The 22,470-nt window shown below is 46.2% G+C and overlaps 3 protein-coding genes across 7 annotated transcripts; 1 reads left to right on the top strand and 2 right to left on the bottom strand.

Moving 5' to 3' along the window:
* Positions 1–268: 268 nt before the first annotated feature.
* Positions 269–4,490, top strand: c2h17orf75 (chromosome 2 C17orf75 homolog). Of its 2 annotated transcripts, XM_062451623.1 has the most exons (10): positions 272–540; positions 1,011–1,085; positions 1,438–1,563; positions 1,698–1,828; positions 1,952–2,010; positions 2,093–2,212; positions 2,655–2,719; positions 3,182–3,321; positions 3,520–3,623; positions 3,773–4,490. In XM_062451623.1, the coding sequence occupies exons 1-10, from the start codon at positions 401–403 to the stop codon at positions 3,995–3,997; spliced, it is 1,185 nt and encodes a 394-aa protein (XP_062307607.1). In that variant the 5' UTR covers positions 272–400; the 3' UTR covers positions 3,998–4,490. The 2 variants fall into 2 exon arrangements, with proteins under 2 accessions (XP_062307615.1, XP_062307607.1); XM_062451631.1 differs by lacking the exon at positions 1,011–1,085 and having other exon boundaries at positions 269–540.
* LOC134012033 (uncharacterized) lies at positions 4,460–8,336 on the bottom strand. The gene is made up of 9 exons (XM_062451643.1): positions 8,185–8,336; positions 7,881–7,958; positions 7,731–7,763; positions 7,513–7,599; positions 7,064–7,161; positions 6,314–6,618; positions 6,080–6,175; positions 5,888–5,965; positions 4,460–5,091 (listed from the first exon to the last, which is right to left on the bottom strand). The coding sequence occupies exons 1-9, from the start codon at positions 8,239–8,241 to the stop codon at positions 4,970–4,972; spliced, it is 954 nt and encodes a 317-aa protein (XP_062307627.1). The 5' UTR covers positions 8,242–8,336; the 3' UTR covers positions 4,460–4,969.
* Positions 8,337–8,605: 269 nt separating this feature from the next.
* On the bottom strand, positions 8,606–22,385 carry rhot1a (ras homolog family member T1a). Of its 4 annotated transcripts, XR_009928527.1 has the most exons (21): positions 21,966–22,385; positions 20,786–20,844; positions 20,418–20,499; positions 20,245–20,288; positions 20,109–20,162; positions 19,834–19,886; positions 19,088–19,196; positions 17,819–17,920; positions 17,605–17,703; positions 17,211–17,319; positions 17,002–17,122; positions 16,775–16,859; positions 16,521–16,666; positions 16,152–16,252; positions 15,908–16,038; positions 15,546–15,629; positions 15,060–15,182; positions 14,722–14,924; positions 13,448–13,570; positions 10,946–12,925; positions 8,606–9,770 (listed from the first exon to the last, which is right to left on the bottom strand). XR_009928527.1 is itself a non-coding variant. In XM_062451688.1 (20 exons), the coding sequence occupies exons 1-20, from the start codon at positions 22,000–22,002 to the stop codon at positions 9,653–9,655; spliced, it is 1,983 nt and encodes a 660-aa protein (XP_062307672.1). In that variant the 5' UTR covers positions 22,003–22,385; the 3' UTR covers positions 8,606–9,652. The 4 variants fall into 4 exon arrangements, 2 of the variants coding, with proteins under 2 accessions (XP_062307672.1, XP_062307683.1); XR_009928529.1 differs by lacking the exon at positions 13,448–13,570; XM_062451688.1 differs by lacking the exon at positions 10,946–12,925.
* Positions 22,386–22,470: the final 85 nt, after the last annotated feature.

The raw sequence follows: 22,470 nt of genomic DNA, 5'->3' as shown, positions 1-22,470 counted from the left end.
GGCATTATTGCTGTGAAGACAAATATATTTGTATTGATCTATTTTCAATGTGTCGTTGAAAGCAATACATACACATTCAGTGACTACACTGAAAAATTTAGCATCACCATATGCTTAATCATTACAGAATAACAAATATTTGCATAGGTCCGGAACTGTGAGTACGTAGCAATCAAATTACGGATCATGAAAAGGGACGGACATACTGAGGATCAGTGCGCATGGCCGACTCTGATCACTGATCTACTGAAGAGTGGATAAGAGTGTAATTCACTGCAACACCTGTTCGTAGTCTTTCCACAATCATTATGTGTGTATTATTTTTTCCGGTCTAAACCTGCGTCCTACAAATATCAAACGGCATTCCACTATATTTCTTGAAGCTACGTGTCAAGGAATAATGTTTACCTCTCAGACCTCCTCCTTTCAGGATTCAATTGACGTGGACGAAAAGGATGATTTTGACAATGAAGAGATAACAGGATATAATCAAAAACAACTGAACTGTTACTACACCATTTACCTTTACCAAGGCACCAGGTAAGATGCCCAGCAAACTAGGATTTCTAGGCCAATTTGCTATCAAGTTACATCGAGTTGTCTTTCTTATCTTTCGTTACGTTATGTTTGCATATTTTATCTGTGCAACCTAGTAGCTTTTGGTCCAATATATGCAAAGGTTATGCATGCACACGTCTTATTCCGAGGTAAACGTCTACGCTAAACGTAATGTGTGTAGATATGTCTTCGTAGACTCCCTATTGAATCGTTTTTTAACTCCGATCAATAAAAAGACAGATGTGCAACAGTAGTACAAATGAGAATATTGTAATACATTGTCCGTTTTATTTGGCTTGCATGTTCAAATAATGCCAACAAGTTGGGTAGTCTGTCAAGACACAAACATGCATTTACAACGTCCAAAATGTGACACAACCTTTGACCTGCACAGTGCAGGCCATTTGTTTTCCAATGTCCACCAAGTCGTGAGTTAACTATCGATTGTCTAGATCTGAGGCAACTGGAGACAATGTGGCTTGGAGCCAGAGAAGAACAGAGTCCACTACCAGTCAGGAGGACTTTAGGTAACCAAAGGTCCCACTCTCGTCGCTGTAGTAATCGTACTTTTGTGGCTTTCAGTGTCGTGCTTTGGTGTATCCATCGGGCTGCTGGAATCCAATCAACGACAGAGCTGTGTCTTGTCTGCTTTTGGTGTAATGGCTGTACTGAGTCACAAAGTCTACCTACTTACCTCCTTTGGAGTTTATAATAAGAACAGTACACTCTGCGACTCAGAAATGGAACTGGGAGACTTGCTCTCTCTGTATCTAGCCATGGTGTGGATGTGGCTTTTTACCATCGGCTGCCTTTGATCTCCACCTCATTGGCCATGGCTGCCCGCTAACTCATATTAACTAACTCTTACCCCTCCCACAGTCTGACCCTAGTAGATAGCAGCCTGCCGTCGGAGGCGGAGCCTGAGCTGAGATGCTACATCTCGCGGAGGCTGAGCAAAGGAGCCCTGCTGGGGGGCATGGGTAACATCGCCACTGTGGAGCTCAGGTGATGTCCTACTTGGGGCCGCATTCCAAATCAGTCCCTGTATTAATTTTACACTGCATATGAGATCCAAGTGTAGGGATACTGAAGCCATGGATGTTCCTCTAATAATGATATGACGTGGTGCCCCTCCCCAGTGTTCCGGAGCAGGCTGTGGGCTGCTACTGCTGCCTCCTGGAGCAAGAGAGGTCCCCTGAACAGCCCGACGCTGACGGAAACGGCTATGTCGTGTGTCTCATGGGAGGGTCGGAGAAAGGCCTCAACCTATATCCTTCACAGGCTCATAGACATTGGTGGTTCTGTGGATTCAATACGTTTGAATGAAGACCAAAATACAACTGATGATGGAATAAATGGTCAGACTCAATGCTTTCCTTAATGGCTCATACATTCAGACTGGAGCTGGACAAATACGTGCAAGGCATACAGAGCAGCCTACAGACACCAGAGGTACAGTAAACAGCAACACTGTGCCACTGCTCTATCTGTTTTTTGGTTGTCTTAGGTCGCTCATCTTCCCACCTCCTCTTAGCTGCAGAATCTGGAGACAGAAGTGCGGCCTTACCTGAGCAGGTGGTACGAGGAGTCCGTCATGCACATGCACCGAGTGGTTCAGCTGGTCCAAGGAAGCATCAGCTTCCTGTTACATGCCGTGAGTCACCATTAACCCCTTGTCGTAGCTTATGTGAGCGAGCATAAGATAACCCAAGATGAGTCATTGGAGTACTGATCCACTACTCTTGGAGCCCTCTTGTCACCATGCATTTCTTTCCATACACTTGCTGTTGATTCAACACAACGTACTACAGTACGTGTTGCCAAAACAAATGTGAACAAGGAAGTGAAAACAATAGTGGACAATCACATGATCGCATCCCAGACATCTACTGGATTGTTTACATCTGTCAAAATGCAAAGGGTTCACCCAGTTTCAACACAGATCACTTAATCTCATACCAAATGTATTGTTGGTGTGTTTACCCAGTGGTCATGAGTGGAAAATGGTCCATGTCAAGGCTGAGGTGACACTTTACAACTGTATACAGTAGTGCCAAGTTTGACATTGTTCACAGCGCTATGCTGTTTTATGACAGGCTCTAAGTCACACACCTGTGGACGTCATTAACACAGATGACAGCACCAAAGCTGATGTGGCCAGGTGAGTTACATTACTCTAAACTCTAAAGCGGTTACTATACTCTAACTCTATTATAGTATACCCCAACACTACTCTTGACACAACCGTATTTTATGGAAAATAAGCCGCATCGTGTATAAGCCGCACCCCCCCAGAATGAGGACTTTGAGTTTGTAAATCGGAGTACAAGCCGCACTGGAATATAATATGCACTTTTACATTACGAATCATTCCTCTTTCAAGTAATAAGCCCCCGTTCAAGTGTTGAGAATTAAATTAGCTGCACCGTCTGTAGAGATCTTGAGACAAAGCCACTTTTTTGTTCTAAAACCAGACTATAAGCCGCTTCAAAATATAAGCCGCACAAGAAAACTGTAAAATCGGAGTACAAGCCGCGGCTTATTTTCCGTAAGATGCGAAAGTGTAAACACCTTGTGATAACAGCGCTGACGCCTGCAACCCTTTATTGTGTTGTGTTGTCAGGTTCATCAAGGCCGCCAGTCTTCAGGGTTTAGTCCAGGAAGACACCACCACGGCCTCCCTGTGTAAGGCCATCTCAGAGGACCCACCCAGCGACCTGACCATAGACTGCTCCACCAGCCCCCCCACACTCTCCAACACCGGTGGGTGGGACTGTCTGGTTAACCCCACACATACATTCATATGCCTGACAAGTGCCTATCTACAGATGGGTAGTGCTGCTTCTCTGAACACACACACACACATGGCCCAACACAGGTGTGTAGTGTGACTTAAACGCCTCCTTGCCTCTCAAACACACGCCGTAGCAACACGGTCTCCGTCCTCTCTTCCTCCGACAGTCAGTAACCGCTTCTGTGATGAATGGATCCAGGCTTTCCTGAACGCAGCAGAGCGCTTTAACCCCTTCCTCCTCCGACAGATCCTGGAGAACTTCAAACTCAAGGTGGGCAGAGAGATGCACGCTAGATAAGCACCGTCACATACATCCCACAGATCCTTCTACAGGATCCTAAACACGGTCTCAGTCCTATTGGCACCTGTCATCTGCATAGTCTTTAATCCACCCTTCTCTGCCCCCAACCCCGCCTCCAGGCCATCCAGGACATGAACAGTCTGAAGCGGTTCATCCGGCAGGCTGAGATGAGTCACTACGCTCTGTTCCGCTGCTGCTTGTTCCTGCAGGGCTGTGGTAACGGGGATGTGCTGCTGCAGAACGCCCAAGCCGAGCACGCCGGCTTCCCCGAGGCTTGCAGCATCATCCGCGTGCTGGACGAGTTCCTCGCTGAGCAGGCCCCACAGGGCGCCCCCGCACGCTAGCGTCAACGCCACCTGCGTTGACTCCTCCCAGTCTGTCACGTGTTACGTGCATTAAGTTCCCATCAGTCTGACGCCAACCTTAACCTCGAGAGTGCTTTTCATTGACTTGTCCTTGTGTAACTACCTATGGCACTTTCCACTGTCTCCATGGAGTTCTACATGTATGCTTTTTCCTGTCAAGGTAGCCGGTGGCTTCCTGGTACAATGAGAATTTTAACCTTCAATGTCAATGAAAATGTCTAAAATCATGGACCAAGTAAGTTGTTGCTGGATTCAGCAATAACTCTAAAAACCTAACACTCAAAACAGTTCTGCATCTACACTAGTAACTAGTAAATTATGATATAATAAAAACACTTTCACGGATGTAAACTAACACACTTAACTATAAATCATTTGTTTGCCATATATTAAGTGTTTTTTAGTTAAGTTATTTGTGAGTATCTAGTTTACATATGGGTATTGTGCTGCAAGCTTGCTTTATTATAGAACAAACCAAATCACTTACAAACATGCTAACATCTGAAATGAATTCATCAATTCACACTATATCTTATACAAATATGGCTGCTACTGTCTATGAGTGATGCCTATTATATTTGTCATTTTAATCTATGTACATTATACAATGTTCACGTCTGTGTACAGGTATATGAAAATGCTTCAACCACTTACATGGAAAGTCCCAGTATCTGTGTTTGCTTGTGTATTTAAAAGGTAATAATAATAATATGGTTCCGTGTCTGTGCTTTGTCTCCATTGCAATCCAATGCAATAAAATTCCCTTGATTCAGATCTTCAGAATAGATTCTAAAAATGTACATTGCTTCCATATGAAAAAAGCATAAGAGCTACACATGCCACAAATCAGAATTTAAGAGCACATGGTTGTTCGTCCAGCCCAGGCCTATGCCGGGGGGCCTTAGAAGTCTTTTAGCTTGTGGGGCTCCACAGAACCTTCTCCCTCTGGCCTCACATAGCATCCCTCCCTGGCCCGCCAGGCCCTCCCCCACTGGGTCTACGGTCTACTCCCAGGCAGGCCATCATGTCCTCCAGATGTCCTACAGCCTGTGGTTCTTTCCCAGAGTGGGGCTCTGCAAAGAGAGAGAGAGATATGTTTTAGTATGTATTGTATACTACCCTGGTAAAACTGTAGGTAAAAGAGTAAGTGGATAGGGTGCGCAAGGGAAAAATAGTTGGGGGGTGAAGATGTATTTGTTTGTTCCCAATTGCTGTGAAAGTACAAAGTCAATGAAGTGGATTGCTAAGTACAAGTTCAAGACAAAATCAACATATTTATTACATATATGTAATGTGCAGGTGTCTGATACACTCAAGTTGAGTATCACAGAAGACTGGACAAAGAATACAGAAATGAAGGACAGTTAAATAGTATCACAATATGGGAGGTTTTACTCCCATAAGCAATGTTAGGGGGTGACATCAACACAACCTTCGCAAGCACAGACAGAAGAAGCTGTATTCATGGTGCTAGATAGCGTTTCTTTAGTCTTTAGATATGGCTCCTAGAAATGGCCCTGACGTCCATGTTCTCATGAGCTAATATAGCAGGGTATTCAAACATTGTTTATTATATTCAGAGCATTACAAATAGTTAAAAAGTAATAAAGTAATCATCAGTTATGGTTAATTGATCAGTGGTTAAAGACCACTGACCTCTTCATGGGCCCAATTTTGTGAAGAAAAAAATACATATACATTGTAATTAATTAACTAAGCATTCTAAGAGATTTCTTTTTTACAAAAAATATTTATTTATTTTGTCCGCTTCTTTTGGAAGCGGACAAAATAAAAATAAATCTGGAGTGACTTTGAATCTAAGCAGTCAGGATTGAAGTAAACAGAAAAAAGAACGTTAAAAGAATCTACCTGATGTGTATTCAGACCTTTTCCTCAGTAAGGAGTTTGGCACGTCATAGACACTCTCAGTAACCTCTGCTCTGTATGCTGAGGAGGAAAGCACATATGCATGGATGGCCTTGCAAGTAGACACCATGGCTTGTGACAGTTAAAACCTTCTGAATGTTTTGTAAGAAATGTCTGTCATAATGGGTTTCTCACCTCGGCGCTCACTGGCCCGTCTGTTGTTGAGAGGCACATCATAGAGGCTTTCTCGCTGTGTCATGTCTGGTCTGGATTGGTTAATTTGATACGAAGCTACAGAGGGAATACAATTCAACCCACTTATTAAAAACAACTGCAATGAAGATGATGACATCTCTACACAATAGTTTACTGAATAAAAATGCAACCTTCCACTTCTGTCAAGTGAGAGATCATAAAAGTAGAACTCACAATTTCTGGCAGGTAGAACATCATAGACTCCCTCCACCACCTCTGTTGTCTGTTCACAACTCCCCCTTGGCAGATCGAGCCTGCAGTGGTGGTCCCTTTCATCAGAAAATGAAATATGAGATGAGACGGTGTTCTGGTAAATGGCCTCCTCATTGCTGAGACCCTCATAGGAGGACACTGACAGGCTCCAGTTTCCTTGGTCCTGGTCATGGTCTTGGTCTTGGTCTTGGTCTTGGTCCTGGTCCTCATAGGAGAGTGGATGGGCAGAGACTGGAGAGTCATAGATGCAGTCACACTCCTCTTGCCTGAAACACAAAATGTTTTGGCAGAAGTTCAAAATAGATGATCTTGAATAAACCAAAGCCATAGCCATGGACAAAGCCATTTATGTTTTGGAGCAGTCGAGGTAAGCAAGCTTGGTGAAATCGGCGAACTGGACACAGGTCACACTAATCATGTCATAAACTATTATCCATGGTATTTGTAACACATTGGAGCAACAAAAACAGATTGCCAATACAAAATACGGAATATACAAACACAAAAAGAAGAAAAAATACATACAAAATACTGTCCATACACTGGGCTGTACATGGAGTAAAACATGAAAATCATGGTGTAATACACACATCACATAACCTCTCATCAGTTGTTTTTTTTCTCCTTGGGTATCAGTAAAGTACGTCTTCTACCACTAATTTTGTCTGGTTTAGGATATAAGAGCAGATGGGGACTGAACAGTAATGTTACCATGAGCTGCCAGGGTCAGTTCCCCCTGGAGAGGTCATGTGCATCGCCCTCCAGAGGTGACGGATCCACTCCGTCCTCAGAGCAGCCGTTTCTGCAGCCTGCAGACACACGATCACGGTGTGGAAGGTCAAATGTGGAAAGTCACATTTAGTTTAAGTGTAGGTTCACAGTTTAGCTTCTGTGCTCAATACTCTTACACCAAACTTTAACCAAAACCCTACTCTACTCTAACCATAACCTAATACGTTAATGTTACATCATAAAAATCAATAATAAATACATAAATAATAAATTACTGTGAAACTGGTATTTGTATTATTGGTCATTCTGTCCCCCGTTAGTTCCGAGTGAAAGGCAACATCCTAAGAGAAAGCAGCCCCACAACCAGACAAACCCCGTGTTTGCTGTGAAGATGAACTGGAAACAGTATGACCGTGAGTGACACTCACCAGCACTTTCTTCCTCCCATTCGTCATGGTGATCTCAAACACATAGTGCTTTGTCCCCTCCTTCTGGACCTCGCGGACAGACTGCACCTGCCCCGACATGATAGTCTTATCAATAAAATATCAATAACGAATGTGAATGAAATCAAAATGCCAAAGTCAAGCACCGGCCTATGGATGGTCTTATTTCCCTTTTTGTAAGAAAGAGCTGTGGGACTCACAGTGTAGATGTAGTAGAGCCCTCTGAGGTGCAGCTGTGAAGTATATGAAAGCAAATTCACTAAGCAATCTTGTCTAATAAATGCAGCACAGGTCCAAAACCCAAACACATTGGTTAAGCTGTTAGCCCTGTTCCAGAATCCCCTACTTACGGCACTTCCATCTTTTTTAGTGTAGAAGAATAGTGTTGTGTTCTGGAGCCTGAACCAGTATGTTGCCCACGTCAACTTCTAACACATGATTAAAAAACAAGATATTCAGCAAGGTACAGTATCACTGGGTCAACAATACTAAATTCTGCTCAATACCATCCGGTAATAACATTTGTGTACATACTGCATGCAATCTCCACTGAAAAATCTTTATCCCAGATTTATACTTTACAGCTGTACAGTTGTAATCGTAGTCACAGATAACAGTACCGATTCCAATAAACATGAACGTTACATTTCTCACCAGAATATCTTTCCTCTTCTTTAAGAATCCTTCATGAAGCAAATATTTCCCTGCCATTGATTTGGGTTTGAAGTAGACTAAATCCAAAACGTGTCATTAGTTGTGGTACAGTGCCTCTCTGAGAGTTGGCTTGACTTCCTCCTCTCAGCAGCAGAGAGCAGGGGATGCATCACCATCCTCCACTCACTTCTCTATTCCAACACACATAAAATCCTTTGTCTCCATTTACTGTATATAAACCCACTGAAAAACTACCAAGAATAGTGTCATTGTTGGACTGTTGTTCAACTAGTTACTGAATCCATGGCATTTAAAAAAAGTTTGTGTGTTTCTACTAGGGGTACTGTAAAGGTGGAGGACTTGATGAGAAATTAAACAAATACACACAACCGTATTCATATACTTACGCAGAGACACACTGTCAGATCACACAGTTCTTTATTGTAAATGTTGGAAAAGTCAGTTCTGAGAATAAACAGTTCCATGGTTCAGGCTGGGAAAGGTGCACAGAATGGCTGTTAATAACAGAATCCTCTCTACAGGCTCGACAGTAGTGTCTAACTTCATAAAAATATAAGAGGCAAAAATTCTATCTCAAAAGCGGAAAATAAAAACCCAAGAAGCACAGGATTGACATTTATGGTGGAGACGGCTTTGATAATACCAGATACAAAAATACATGGAAAATATAAAGTTCCTTGCAGCTGTATGTGCTTCATGCGACGATGAGCAAACTGTTCAAACAGACACACAAAATAAGGTTAATAAATTAATACAGGTGAAATGTGCACAGAAACCCATGACTTCTTTGACGTTGAAAATGGCTTTGATGAACGACAACCCTGTTGTGCAGTCTGGGTGAGGAGCTGAACCCTTCATTCACTGTGGCAAGCTTTTGTTCTTAATGTGTTCTCATCAGGTACTCCTAAGTAGTACCCTGGTAATATAATATATACATACATAACTATAAACAATGTTGTTCAGTCCCTTTTGAAGTGGGTTCTGAGTGCGGCTGCCCTCTGCTCTCTCTGGCCTGGATATGACCAGCTAGCTAATACTGACCTGAGAAAAAAAGCCGGGTTATGTTACTATGTACTTTAAAAACAACCAGCAACTACTGCTAGTACTGTCTGACCAGAGAAAACCCCCATGACTAGACAAGAGCACAAGATCCCAGATAGCCTGTGACCGATTAGACGGTGGTGAGCTGATGTTCCCCCCTTCCCCAAAAAAGGAAAAAAATAACCCCGGAAAAAACAGACATATAGTTGCAAAATGACACTCAGTTCAGTTTCAAATATATAAAATGCATCTATGATTTCTCGTTTGTTCTCTCCTATGGAGAAGGGGTATGGTTCAGGTGGGCAGGACAATGGTTGGGCATTTTGTCATCCATGAAGGAAAAGTGGGGGGGGCAACAGGGCTGAGGGACCACGGGGCGGTTAGTTGCCTCATGTCTGGCAGCTGATCATCGTTGTTTGAGGAGAGCTCTGTACATGGCAAAGCCCAGCACCGCACACACGGTGGCACCCACGCTCGCCCTCAGCCAGAACGTAGAGCTCTTCAGGTCCACCTGAGCCATGTGTCTGAGAAAAAGACAGAGAGACAGAGAGAGAAAGACAGAGAGAGACAGAGAGAGACAGAGAGAGACAGAGAGAGAAAAACAGGAGGAGGAGGAAGCAGATCAGTACAAATCAAAACATGATTTTCAACAAATGGGTCTGTTGACAAAATGGCAAACCAAAGTCACAGTTCTCCAAGCTGGGAACTTCCTTAAATGACCTCAGAAGAAACACACAGGAACAAAGAGAAGGTATTTCCTCTCCTGATGAGAGGAGGTGATGATAGGAACGTGCTCTTTGGTTGGTCATTTGGCCCAGACCTGACAATGATAGGATCACAGAGAACAGAGGGGGCGAAGAGATAGATGGACTAGAGACAAGATGAATGGGGAGGGGTGAGTTGTTAGGTTGCGTCCTTAAGGCAAAAGAAGAACTATTTTTGAAATGGACAAAAAAATTATAATATGGAAACACAGAAAAGGGTAGTGTTTGGTTTGTAAAAGTCCTTAACTTTATCATGTGGCTACTTCAGCTCGGACAGAGGGCAGAAAGAAATATCCTAACCACGACTGAAGACGTGTCGGAGCAAGAGGCTTAGAGAAAGCTTGGAAGAAACCTGCGAGATGTGAACTGCACATACAAAGAGTACATGTAAAGCTGAGGGAAAAAATGCTGGATTCACACACTAAAATGTAAATTCACTAGACTCTCACACACTCCAATTTGCACACCAGCACCAGTCCTCTTTACAAGCAGACCAGACTAGAACACACCACACAAGACCAGAACACACCAGACCAGACTAGGCCAGAACATACCAGAACATACCAGACCAGAACATGTCACACCAAAGCAGACCAGACCAGACTTTCCACATCAGCGCAACAATAAAGCAAGCAAACTCAGCCATAGGCTATTGACAGAAACTTTTAACTTACTACCGATGTAAAGTAAAGAATTGCAGGAAATAAATGTGACTATAAAATGACCATGACTGTATGGACTCCCTGGAAATCTTCCTTGAAATATTCATGGGCTTCATGTTAGACACACTTGTTTGACAACAACATAGCCACACTCTACTTACAAACAGCGGCCCGCTAAAGCCCAAGTACATCCTCATCCCCGCCCCCCCCACACACACACACACACACCCTTCATAGTCCCATGGCGACTAACCCATCTGGCGTGTGTGTTACCTGTGCAGGTGCACAGAGAGCTCCACAGAAAGCTGCATGTAGATGGACTCCTCTACGGCAGTGATGACGGGGCCCCTGCTGGACCAGGCTGTGGCTCCTCGTCAGCCAGGCAGGCCCCTGACGCTGCCCAACAACCTTGGACGGCACACACACACACGATGCTTGCACACACACACACACACACACACAAACGAAACCACACCACCACTCAAAACGAAACCACACCACCACCCAACAATACCTGGGTGCAATGCACACGGTGAACCACTATTGTGTACGTACGACTTACTAAATGTTGTCTCCCTCCACCACGAACCGCAGTCAAGTCTAAACACTGGTGGGGCCTCGTGGACAGAATATTCTCTTTTTTTGAGAGAGACTATTGAATTAGCGTACTCATTTCAAAACCAAAAGTTTGTACTGTGGAGTGCTGTGTGTGGCCCCAACTGTCAGGCAGTTAGCCAAATGTATTTTAGTGACGTGCCATTATTGGTATGTTAACCCCCTCTTCTAAAAAGGTTCAAAGAACAACAAAAGAGTTAGTCCAGCATTGTCAGACACCAGTATTAGAGTAGGCGTGCCTGGGTCCCTGCACACCTAGCCCCAAAGCCCTTTGTCAGCCTGGCCACTAACCAATATACAGTACACACATCCAACACAGTCCTCTATTGTACACGCACAATGCCGTGTCAGGCTTACAGAGGTGGGCCATTCAGACCCTGCACTGAGATACAATTAGCTGAATCCCACCACATACAGACCAGGTGGTCTTTACACCGCTTTCTGCTTTTAGTGGGCTACAACGTTTCTCCCTTAGGGGGCGATGTTGAGCTATGGACAAGGACAGAGCCCTTTGTACAAACAGAGGGTTAGGGACAGAGATGCAGGCAGGCAGGCAGACAGGCAGGAAAACAGGCAGACAACGCATGCATGAGGGAACAGGGCGAGTTAGCAGAAGGTAAACACATGCAACAGGAAGAGAAAGAGGGGCAGCCAGACACGAGTGGATGAACACCTGTGGGGTGGAAGGACGGAAGAAAACGAGACAGACAAAACACGGCTCTATGAAATGAACGTGGGATTCAGACACGGTCAATGTGTGATACTGATCATGGGAATGAGAAAACTAGGAAAATATGTTATTGGAGCATTCAATGTGTGCTTCATCCGTTTGAACTCACCAGACAACTTTGAATGTAGAACAACATAACGGAGTCGTGTTTTTCGAGCTTGAGTAAACGAAGGCAATGGAGCTACAGTATGTGCTCTGATTGAGCTCCATAAAGAGACACTCATATTTGTTTGAAAGAACAAGACTAGTCCTATGTAATGTACTATTTTTTAAAGTTGTCCAAATGTGGGTACAGACTTCAGGTGTACGAATCGTTTCACACTGAAAACACCACAGAAATCCAGTCAGGCAGTCTACAGGCATCGAAACAGACAAAGGAGGAAAAACTAAACATGCAAGCAGCCCACTTTTGATCTATGTTAGATATGCGTCTCCATTAGTAAAGACTAGGGAGTGACAGGCAGACTGCTGTAAGGTTTCCAGCGTGATGGCAAACAGTCAAATGAACCAACCAGAACACAAGCGCTGGTTACATTTGACCCTCGCCATGTAGATGATGTGGTCGATTTAGCCTACTATTTGCATATCCACCTCGCATGACAGGCGACACCACATTCAACAACGAGGCTGGTCTAAACCTCCAACTTGTGAGGTGCTTTTCTTAACAGAAGAAACCCATGCGGTTAGTTCAGAGTCTGAGTAGCGTTCCATCACCGATATCATCGAGGTCACGCTCGCGGCCAATGAACGACAGACATCGGCCGGCAGACATGCACAGACAGGGCGGTTCTAACAGGACGTGGGGGGGCCCCCGGGGTACCTCCCTGGTTAGGAGTGTGGGGGTCAGGCGGCGCAGCGTGGAGGCAGAGATCAGGGCGAGGCGCTGGGTCAGGGAGGGCTGAGTGGGCCTGGGGCACAGACCAGGATACAAGGTCACAACTCCAACCACCATACAGGGCTGCCAAGCACACACGTGTTTCATATAACAAAGCCTTATGAGGAGACAGGGCACTGTCGTGTCATGAATTAGCGGGAACGCTTTTACGCGAAAACAACGTTTGGTTCAGGGGGAATGTGAACCGGCGACCTTTGAGGCCACAGTCAAGCGCTCTAACCACTGTGCTCCTCCCCTAAACCCTTCCTCCCCCACCGTGTGGTCGCAAATGAGGTAGTCGGAAGCTAAGAGTTGGGCTCTCAGTCGTTAAGAGTTGCAGCCTAACCCCCCAGCAGCGTCCCTGCTCTGAGGAGTGGATACACAGACAGGCTGACCCCTGAGGAGACGCTGACCCCTTCACCACTGGTAGATAGCTACCGTTAGCAGTCCCTGTCCCTACCAGAGAGTCGGCAGAGGGGGAGAGAGAGGGACAGGAAAAGGGAGGAATGGGAGGGGCGGTCTAGGTTAAACCACTGTGGTGGAGAGAGACGAGGACCTGTTGAGAACCACACGGTAGAGTTTGGCCTTGACCGTCCTCAGAAGCTGGGACCTGAGGATGTTCTGAGCGATGCAGAAGGTGCACCGGTTGCAGGAGCACATGCAGCGGAGGCGGGCGTGGCTGTGGAGAGACACACACACACACGTGTATACATGCATTTACACATGGAGAAAGTGAGGGGTCCTCACAACTGCTATTAGGCCGGGCGGCCCACTGTTTCCAAGGCAGCCTGATCACAAGCAACTATTTCGTGAGAGAACATTAGTCAAGCTTTTGAAAAGTTCGGTACTCATTCCTTTCTCCTACTTAACTAAAAAATCTGATATTTTCTAAAAGAGGCCGTACATTTTCAGAGTTACTAAACACATTTTAGGAAAAGGGGGGCGAACTCACAGAGGATAAAAGATGGGCAAAGAAAGAGAGGAGACAGGATTCCCCCTTCAGCAAAACTAAGCTCCGCGGTGCTCTCAGAACCCGGCCTTCAGATGTTTTGGATGTTCTGTTCACAACACCCATCTTCCTTTAAGCCCGGGTGACTGAGTCACGCTACTCTGGTTCGGCGAAGACGGATCGCGCTAGCAACCACTATTGAACGGACTCGTGACGGCTGACTGTTCCAGTGTGTCCACGTCTCATTAGCTGTTCGTCTGAGGCGCATCTAGAAGACAGCTGAACCTGCAGCTTTCGCTCCAGGGTGACTATTTACAGGAAGACTGACTCCCTGTAATCCATTTAAGACTGAACATGCAATGGTTTTAGTGACTGGAGTCCATCACCTTTAAGATGGGATGTAAAGGCGAACTTCATGAAACCGTCATTAATCTCCATTAATGTCCAATATCCTAATTAGCAACCCTGGCTCAGTATACAGTCAATATCGCCGTATGCAGAACCATCTGACTGTGGGGCTTTTCCTCTAAGGCCTGCCACAAGCCATCCCCAACAGTGGATTCGCTTTGTTTGTTTGGTTCATTCATTCTGCCTTTTAAACCAAGGCTACAGGGTCTGAACCAAAAGCCCAAGGGAGCAAAGCTGCAGCACGGTCTACAGCACACTGCCTGCATATCGCAGCTGAGCCTTTGAAGAAAGCTGAAGAGACGCTAGGAGAGAATGGGGGTGGGGGGGATGGGGGTGGGGACAACACACATCCTGAGGGGGGGGACATCCTGTGCAGGGGCCAGGGGACATGGAGGGATGATGGGGGGAGGGGTGAGGGAACAGAAGGGGGCACAGTCGGTGAGGGGTAGGTGCAGGTGTGTGTGTGTACTCACGGGTACATGGCCATGGTGGTGAGTTTGGTGTATATGTCTCTGCCGGGCGCCTCCGCCGTGTTGCAGGTGAAGGGCTGAGGGGGGTGGAGCTTGTGCTTGCGGCAGAACTCCAGCGGCGTCAGGGTGTGATGCTGGCGGGCCTCGTGCAGGTCCGACTTGGCCGCGATCATCATGCACGGCGTCTTGCTGTCCATGAAGTATTGCTGCGGGGGGGGGGGGGGGGGGGGGGGGGCGAGGGTCGACAGTGAGTTGTGGAGAAACGCCGTTCTTCGAAACCATTCAATGGAGCCATTTCGTGAGGGTTAGACCAACGCGAAGGCGCTCAGTGGCGCTCGTACCTTGTAGACTTTGGCGCAGTACTCGAACGAGCGGGGGTTGTTGACGTCGTACACCAAGCAGACAACGTCACATGCCAGGTCTGTCTCGGAGAGGAAGTCAAAATCTGGCATGACCTCGTGGAGCTATGATGGAGGGGGGGAGGAGAAAGAGATCAAGAGAGAGAACGCAGGAGAGAGAGCGCAGGAGAGAGAGCGCAGGATAGAGCACAGGAGAGAGCACAGGAGAGAGAGAGCACAGGAGAGAGAGCGCAGGAGAGAGAGAGCGCAGAAGAGAGAGCGCAGGAGAGAGAGCGCAGGAGAGAGCACAGGACAGAGAGAGAACGCAGGACAGATAGAGAGCGTAGGAGAGAGAGAGAGCGCAGGAGAGAGAGAGCGCAGGAGAGCATGGGAGAGAGAAAGCAGGAGAGAGCGAGAGAGAGAGCAGATGTCAGGATAAGAACCACAGCAACAACACAGCGGAGCTTCTAGAAGTGTAATCTCTCTCACCAGCAGGTACTTCTCCTGGCCGTAGACGTAGGTGGTGCTGATGGCGTAGAGTGACTTGTGGTCCTCACGGATCTTCCTCTGTTTCTGCGGAGAGGGACGGACGAACGCGGTCAGGGCCTGCTGTCTGAGAGTTCAGAATCCCCTACCGACCATGAACAGTCTCGAAACAAATCAATGTGACCGTAAGCTGTTTGTAAGTGACTGACTGACTGACTGAGTGAAAAAATTGACTGACTGACTGAAATGAGAGTGAGTGAGTGACTAAGTGAGTTACCGACTGACTGACTGACTGAAAAAAAGAAAGAGTGACCGAGAGCGAGAGACAAACGAGACTCTGCTCTCCGGCGGTGTGGAGGCCCCACCTGAAGGTTCCGGCCCAGGAAGGCCTGCAGGAAGGCACTCTTCCCGCTGCCACGGCCTCCCAGGATGTTGCAGCGGAACACGCTGCGCTGGGTCTGCTTCTTCTGCAGGTCGATGCGCTTGTTACGAGTCACTGGGGAGGGGCAGACGGTCGCATGTGTGAGGACAGGGGGGGGGGGACGCGCGCACACCGCGGCGGGACAGGGAGCTCAACACACACACACATACACAGACTATGGGTTTCACCTGTGATGGCTGCAGCCTGAGACTCCTGTTCGCAGATGATGGAGTAGCCCAGGTAGCCCATGTACTCCAAACACCTCTGTACGTCCAGGTAGGTCGTTAGCCTGGCGGGGGAGACAGACGGCAAGCCAACTGTGGATGTGTGTGTACATAGGTGTGGATGTGTGTGTGTGTGTGTGTGTGTATATACGTGTGTGTTGGATGCACACCACCCAAAGGCTCATTCTGTTCCAGGAAAAACCCTGGTGTGTGTGTATGTGTGGCAATACGCATTTGTGTGGATGTTTGTGTGTACATGTGTCGGTACGTGTGTGCATGTAAGCGTGTGCGAGTGTACGTGTGTATGAGGGAGTGTGTGAGGCTGTAACTCACGTCCACTGGGAGAGGTATCCCTGGTAGGTAATCCAGCCCTGCTCGTTGGTACAAACGGTGTTGTTGACGTCAGGGCCCCAAGGCATGTAGGGGAAGATCTTAAACAAGTCCTTCACCTCGTCTGGAGACAAGGCACAGTCTCTGTCCTGGAGTTAGACACACACACACACACACACAGAGACCGTTATCAATCATGAAGAAGGCCCTATTAAAAAGTAGAGGTAGGGATCAAAAAGGCAATTTCGCAGACTCACTTTATCATGCTTGTCGAAGACACTCTGGAGGAAAAGGTATGCATTGTGGTTTAGCTCTGTGGTGCAGTCCAGAGGGATCTTCATTCTGGAAAAGTCCGGAACACAACACAGGAATAACTCCATCAGAACAGACCAAGACTAAAATTGTCCCTCCTCAATGCTTAAAACTCATTGTTTGTTTGGAAGTCATGAGCATGTTGAGGAGTGTTCAGGGGGTGCGCCCTCACAGGGGGAAGAGGTACTCCTGGGTGAGCTCCAGGTCGTCGTCGTAGCCGAACCTCCGCAGCACCGTCCAGGTGGTCTCGTGGCGGCCCCTCTGGATGAAGAGCGTGTGCAGGAACAGGAACCCTGGTCCAACAGAAGCCATGAGCTTAGCTTACCAAGTCTGTGTGCGTGCGAGCGAGAGACACAGCGGACGTGAGCCGTCCCGCCTCACCTTTGAGTGTGAGGCCGTTGTCCTTCACGCCGTCCGTCATGTTCTTCCTCACCACGTTCTTCACGTCCTCCAAGGCCTGGGGCGCCAGCGGTGTGTTGAAACACGTCCTCTGCGACACAACACCACACACGGGGTGTTACGCGCAGAGAAATGCATGCGTGTGTTTTGTCTTTGTTTCGCTCTCACTCTCTCTTGCACTCACAACGTCAAAGACTACCGGACTGACTGAACTGCTGCTGGTGCTAAATAAAGCAGCGTCTTCCAGTAATAACTTGAATCATGAAGCTAATCAGGTTCTACGGGCCACATGTGTTGGAGTCGGCAGTCGGCAGGTTTCCCGCAGAAATGAAACGCAGCACGCAGTCGCATAAACCAAACAGGAGACAGCACGTACCTGGAAGAAGTTGAGTTCATTGTCGTTGAGGATGCCGTCGTTGTCAAGATCCGACACTTTGAAGATGCGAGTGAGAGACTTGATGCAAGACGGCTTCATCTGTCCCCAAACGCAAAATACAGGAAGTCAGTGGAAGAATGACTACATCTCAGACCGTTGATGGTTCATGTTGCCCGTGGGGGTATTCTGGTCCCGCTGCCTAGGCAGGGCTCACCTCCTTCTCCTCTGGGCAGTACAGGGGTCCAGTAGGGTGGAGCACGGCCTTCTGGGCGTAATAGAAGAGCTCAGAAATGTTCTTCAGGTTTTTAGCAGAACACTGAGGAGCAAAAAAAAAAATATATATATATATATAATTAAAACATGGACATCTTACTTCCAACAACAACAGGAAATGCACTATTCCATAGAGGCAGTACAAGTTAGTCGTTTGGACATTAACTACTGACTGGGCTGTGAGAGTTTTAATATGAGAGATTATCAGGAGAGATATGTTGCGATACCCTAACCCTACAATGAGGCTTTTATGAGCAAACCAGCCATCAGAATGGTGGACGTCGGTCACAGTGGTGGCTTAATCTTAATAACTTCATGTAAAAACACACAATGTCAGGTACAGTAGTCTAATAAGAGACATGGATACAACTAGCGACAAAAGGGTGTGCTGCTCTGTGGCTCCTAAGCGCCAGAAGGAGGTTTCCCACTGACTGACATGAGACAGCTTGACTCAGAAGAGGACAGTATTCTAAACCAACGACTCCTGCAAGAACAGACAAGGAACAAACTGCCAGGGAGTTTGACGTCTCTGTCACACACGGCCTGACTCGACTCTGAATATGAATCTGTCTGTCTCTGTCTGTCTGTCTGTCTGTCTGTCTGTGTGTGTGTGTGTGTGTGTGAGAGAGTGTGTGTGCTCCCTCACACGTCCACCAGTCTTCCTCTCCTCCTATTAGCCTGTAAAGTAATCCAGGCAGGGAGAGCATGACTGGGCTGTCACATGAGCCCATGTGGGAGAGAGTCCAACATCCTCCATGACACCAGTGCGCCTCTGCACAAGCTGGGTTCAGCAGGGCATTCGCTCATTACTAGACATTGAATTCGAACCGCAGTCAGGAGTTGTGCTGAAACATTAGGAGCTGCTAGTGGTCTATTACGTCCAGCAGGCAACTCGGAGCTAGCGGTTTTCAGTACAAAGGTGCATCCATCAATGGGATTTTCTATGGTACTGAATCAATATCACATTCAGGACAGAATAACAGCTCTTAAAGTTCTATTTGAAAGGGTTTTGGGTTATAGTGACAACAGTTGAGGATTGTTTTGTTGTGATTAGAGTTCTGGATTAAGTACTTTGAGAGTACTGTAGTACGGCTACAACACTGTTATAGAGTAAACAGGGATAGATAAAACAGGAGTGCGTGTGCCCTCTCCAAACACCATTGTTGTGGGTCCAAACTAGGAGGAGGTAGGCACCGCTGGTATCTCTTACCTCCACGCAGGTCTCTATGTCGGAATACTGGTTCATGATGGGCAGAATGGTCTCCATACTGCTGTGCTCCACCAGGTCAGACTTGTTCCCCACCAGGATCAGAGGAACCCTGCAACAGCAGCACAGTAGCATCTTAGGCTAACTTAGCTAGCTGCGGTAAGAACACTGTACAGCCCCTTTAGGAAAGCGATCAGTCAACCATGTTCTGATGGAGCATCACAACTCCCTGACCACTGGTCATCAGAGCAGACCTGGACAGCGGCTTTACTCATCCTGGGTCAAGTCAGGTCTCAAAATTCTCAACATATCACCATACCTAGTACTGACATTCATCATTTCTATTAAATCAATACCAGGAGGAGGCAAAGAGGGTACTGTCATGCTATTTACAACTGTTAGTTGACTACAGTATCTCTTCTGTTAGTCCTATAGAAAAAAATGGTCACTCCATCTTGTCGATCCTTGTATTTTCAAAATAACACTTTTACACCGTTGACACACAAAGGGGGATATAGATGTGGGCCTTGGCTTTTCAGTGACTTCAGAAACCAACAGAACCAACTCGACACAGCAGGATTGGTGTCAAAGTCACAGCTTCTAGCAAGTGGACCACTTCTGAATCCAAGACTGGCTGCCAGAGTTAAAGAGGTCAGTTGCTGCCCCAGCTGCAGGTTCGATATGGGGCTTAGCAAGACCCATAGCCATCACTGTGTGAATACGGCCCCTGACCGAACGCACGCACGCACCTGCTATCCTTGTCCGTCCTGTCATTTATAAGGGGAATCCAATGGCTTGTCACCTAGGAGACAGAACACAGAACACACTGCATCAGAGGTCCAGCACAGACACTCTCTTTGAATCAATATGGCAGGCAGCCTGATGGCAGATTGCAGTTGCTAAATCAGGACGTCCATCAATCAACGTTTATGATCTACTCAAATCTTGAGAGAGAGAGAGACAGAGAGAGAGAGCACAGCAAGTGAGAAAGTACAGAGAAATTGACAAATGAAGCCGAACAGACCTTCTCAATGGACTTCTTGTTGTTGACAGAGTACACTATGCAGATAACGTTTGCCTGTGAAGAGGAAGAGAACTGTTACTCTCAGCGGAGGTCATTTTTTAAATCCGTAACAGGGTTTCAGTGACGTCAGACCAACCTTAGAGATTTCCTGATACAGCTGTTCATCAGACTGCTCTGCTTCTGAGGAGGGAAGAAGAGTCAAAAGATCAGCAGACAGTTACCAATCCACGAGCCTTTTATTTTTGATACCATGGTCCTTATTGTTGGACGCTTAACTTCTGACTGCACTGAATGGGTTGTAGGAATTACCTGAGTAGTCCACTATGTGTGTGGGGACTCTCTCTGGGGTGACGTCTGCAGGGATTGTGATCTCCTCGGCTCGAAGGGGAACCTGTCAGGCAGAAACAGCGAGGGAAGCTCAAACAACTAGGCATTCAAGAAGGGAACCATATCCCGCTAAGCCTATTCCATAGGATGAAAGGAAAATCTTTGTTTGGATGTCAATATTCCATCTTTTCTTTTTAGACACTATTGTGTTCATTTATTTATCACAGTTTATACGAGAGGTTACTGAGCCCAAGTGTTCTTTGACAGCATTGGGAAGAAACCCAATGACAACTTTAAAAGCATTAGTACTGAAGTGGCAGACATATGTGATGTGTTGTACGGTTTCTTACCTCATCAGGGAACTCCTCACTGACCAATGACATGATCAGGGACGTTTTCCCCACTTTAGCTGTGGAGACAAGAGACAAAGCCTAAAGACACCTCAAGGACTATGATACTATTGACCTTAACCATCACCCCTTGACAGTTAATGCTGTTATGTGATGCGTGACACAGAATAATAGATAGGGACAGCTGACATTTGTAGTGTCCTGTGGCAGGTAGGTGAATAAGTTTCATTCCTTGGTCAAAGCATAGTATGCAAGGAGAGGGAGGAGGGCCAGAGTGGCTGTTGTCACAGAGCAACAAAAGTTGTGTTAATAAATGCTATATAATGAAAGAGGAGACCTACATGGAAGCTTACAGCTTCTCTCCTGACAAATAAAAAAACCCAAAACAAAACTGAAGACCATGACAATGAAATATGCACATACAACCTAACCATATTATTAGTAATAATAGAGGTCGGAAGTGAAATTATTCTTTTTATAGCCTCCTTAGAAAGGACTCACAAACACAGGCATGTGCACGTAGGGTTTTGACTGCACTCAACAGAGCTGTCAACCCCAAAAAGAATGTGGCTATGTAGGCCAACCTGCATCTCACCATCCTGCTATAAAAATAGTCTTGACGATAAACTGAGTGTGTCAGAAAGAAAGCAAACATGAAAATTGGACGAGTTCAACCCATAACTGTTGTCTCACATTTGTCTTTACACATTTCCTACTACCAAAGGAGAGTCAATCCAATAACTTGGATTGTAGGGGGAACATTTGAGCTGCATTTTGAGCAAGGTCACCAGACAGAAACCCTACTATAGACAGACATTTCCACATTGTGATTTTCAGTACCTTAAGAAAGCGCAGAAACTTATGTGATAAGTATGAAAATGTCACTTCTCCTGCAAAACATTGAGCCTAAAATTGCTTTTTACACTGACAAGTCAGGTACAATGAACATCCCTAATTCTCTGCCGATTACAAGCACCGGTTGCAAACGACAGTCCACTAGTTTAGCTAGAGAATAATATAAATACACTAGTTCAATGTTGCATTAGCTAATTAATTAAATAAATAGTCCATCCAGCTAACTAATACAGCTTAATGCTAGCAAGCAAGTTAGCATTACCTAATAATGTCAAGTAATCATAAACCCCAAAAGCAGGCTGTCAATATGAAATAGGGTACTTACGCTCCCCGACGAGTAATATCCTTACGTCCTTTCTCATCTTTGCAACTGCTTATTTATTCACAAATCAAAGTCTTTCATAAATATCATTTGCTATTTCAGGTGCCGTCCGACACAGCAATCTTTTATGTGGCTAATGCAATGTCAGGCCTGCGCAGTGCACCTCGCACTATCAACTGTCGGCGGCTCTTTGTAGGACAAAACGGACGGAAGGTTTTCTCAAGATTCTTCTGGAGCTTGGTTCTCCTTTCAACTATTTTAGTTTCCCTCCCAACTGCGATACAGTCAACAGTCGTTTAAAGTACACAATTTCTGAAGTTATGTTAATTCCTTTCATTTCGGTACTTTCATGACATTTCGCTGTAGATGCTTTCAACGCACACCTCCTCCGGCTGACCTCCAGTATCCGGCAACTACGGCAGGCCGTGACTGTCAAACGTAGCCAGACAGAAGTAAACAAAACGCAATTTACTGCCCTCTAGAGCCATTTGTTAAAAACAGCAACATA

The sequence above is a fragment of the Osmerus eperlanus genome, chromosome 2, assembly GCF_963692335.1.
Source record: "Osmerus eperlanus chromosome 2, fOsmEpe2.1, whole genome shotgun sequence".
In the NCBI taxonomy this organism is placed as follows: domain Eukaryota; kingdom Metazoa; phylum Chordata; class Actinopteri; order Osmeriformes; family Osmeridae; genus Osmerus; species Osmerus eperlanus.
Note: the sequence above shows the minus strand (reverse complement) of the source record. Positions and strands in the feature narration are given on the sequence as shown.

Bases quoted from the DNA above. Each gene is read 5' to 3' on its own strand.
- LOC134012033 (XM_062451643.1), bottom strand. From the start codon at position 8,241: ATGGCAGGGAAATATTTGCTTCATGAAGGATTCTTAAAGAAGAGGAAA. The intron at 7,959-8,184 runs GTGAGAAATGTA...ATCATGTGTTAG, and splicing joins AGAAGAGGAAAGATATTCTG to AAGTTGACGTGGGCAACATA. The intron at 7,162-7,512 runs GTGAGTGTCACT...GTGTGTCTGCAG, and splicing joins ATGGGAGGAAGAAAGTGCTG to GCTGCAGAAACGGCTGCTCT.
- c2h17orf75 (XM_062451623.1), top strand. From the start codon at position 401: ATGTTTACCTCTCAGACCTCCTCCTTTCAGGATTCAATTGACGTGGAC. The intron at 2,720-3,181 runs GTGAGTTACATT...TTGTGTTGTCAG, and splicing joins ACCAAAGCTGATGTGGCCAG to GTTCATCAAGGCCGCCAGTC. The intron at 3,624-3,772 runs GTGGGCAGAGAG...CCCCGCCTCCAG, and splicing joins TGGAGAACTTCAAACTCAAG to GCCATCCAGGACATGAACAG.
- rhot1a (XM_062451688.1), bottom strand. From the start codon at position 22,002: ATGAGAAAGGACGTAAGGATATTACTCGTCGGGGAGC. The intron at 20,500-20,785 runs GTAAGAAACCGT...TCTGCCTGACAG, and splicing joins GTGAGGAGTTCCCTGATGAG to GTTCCCCTTCGAGCCGAGGA. The intron at 15,183-15,545 runs GTGAGAGAGATT...CCTCCATCATAG, and splicing joins GCCAGGAGAAGTACCTGCTG to CTCCACGAGGTCATGCCAGA.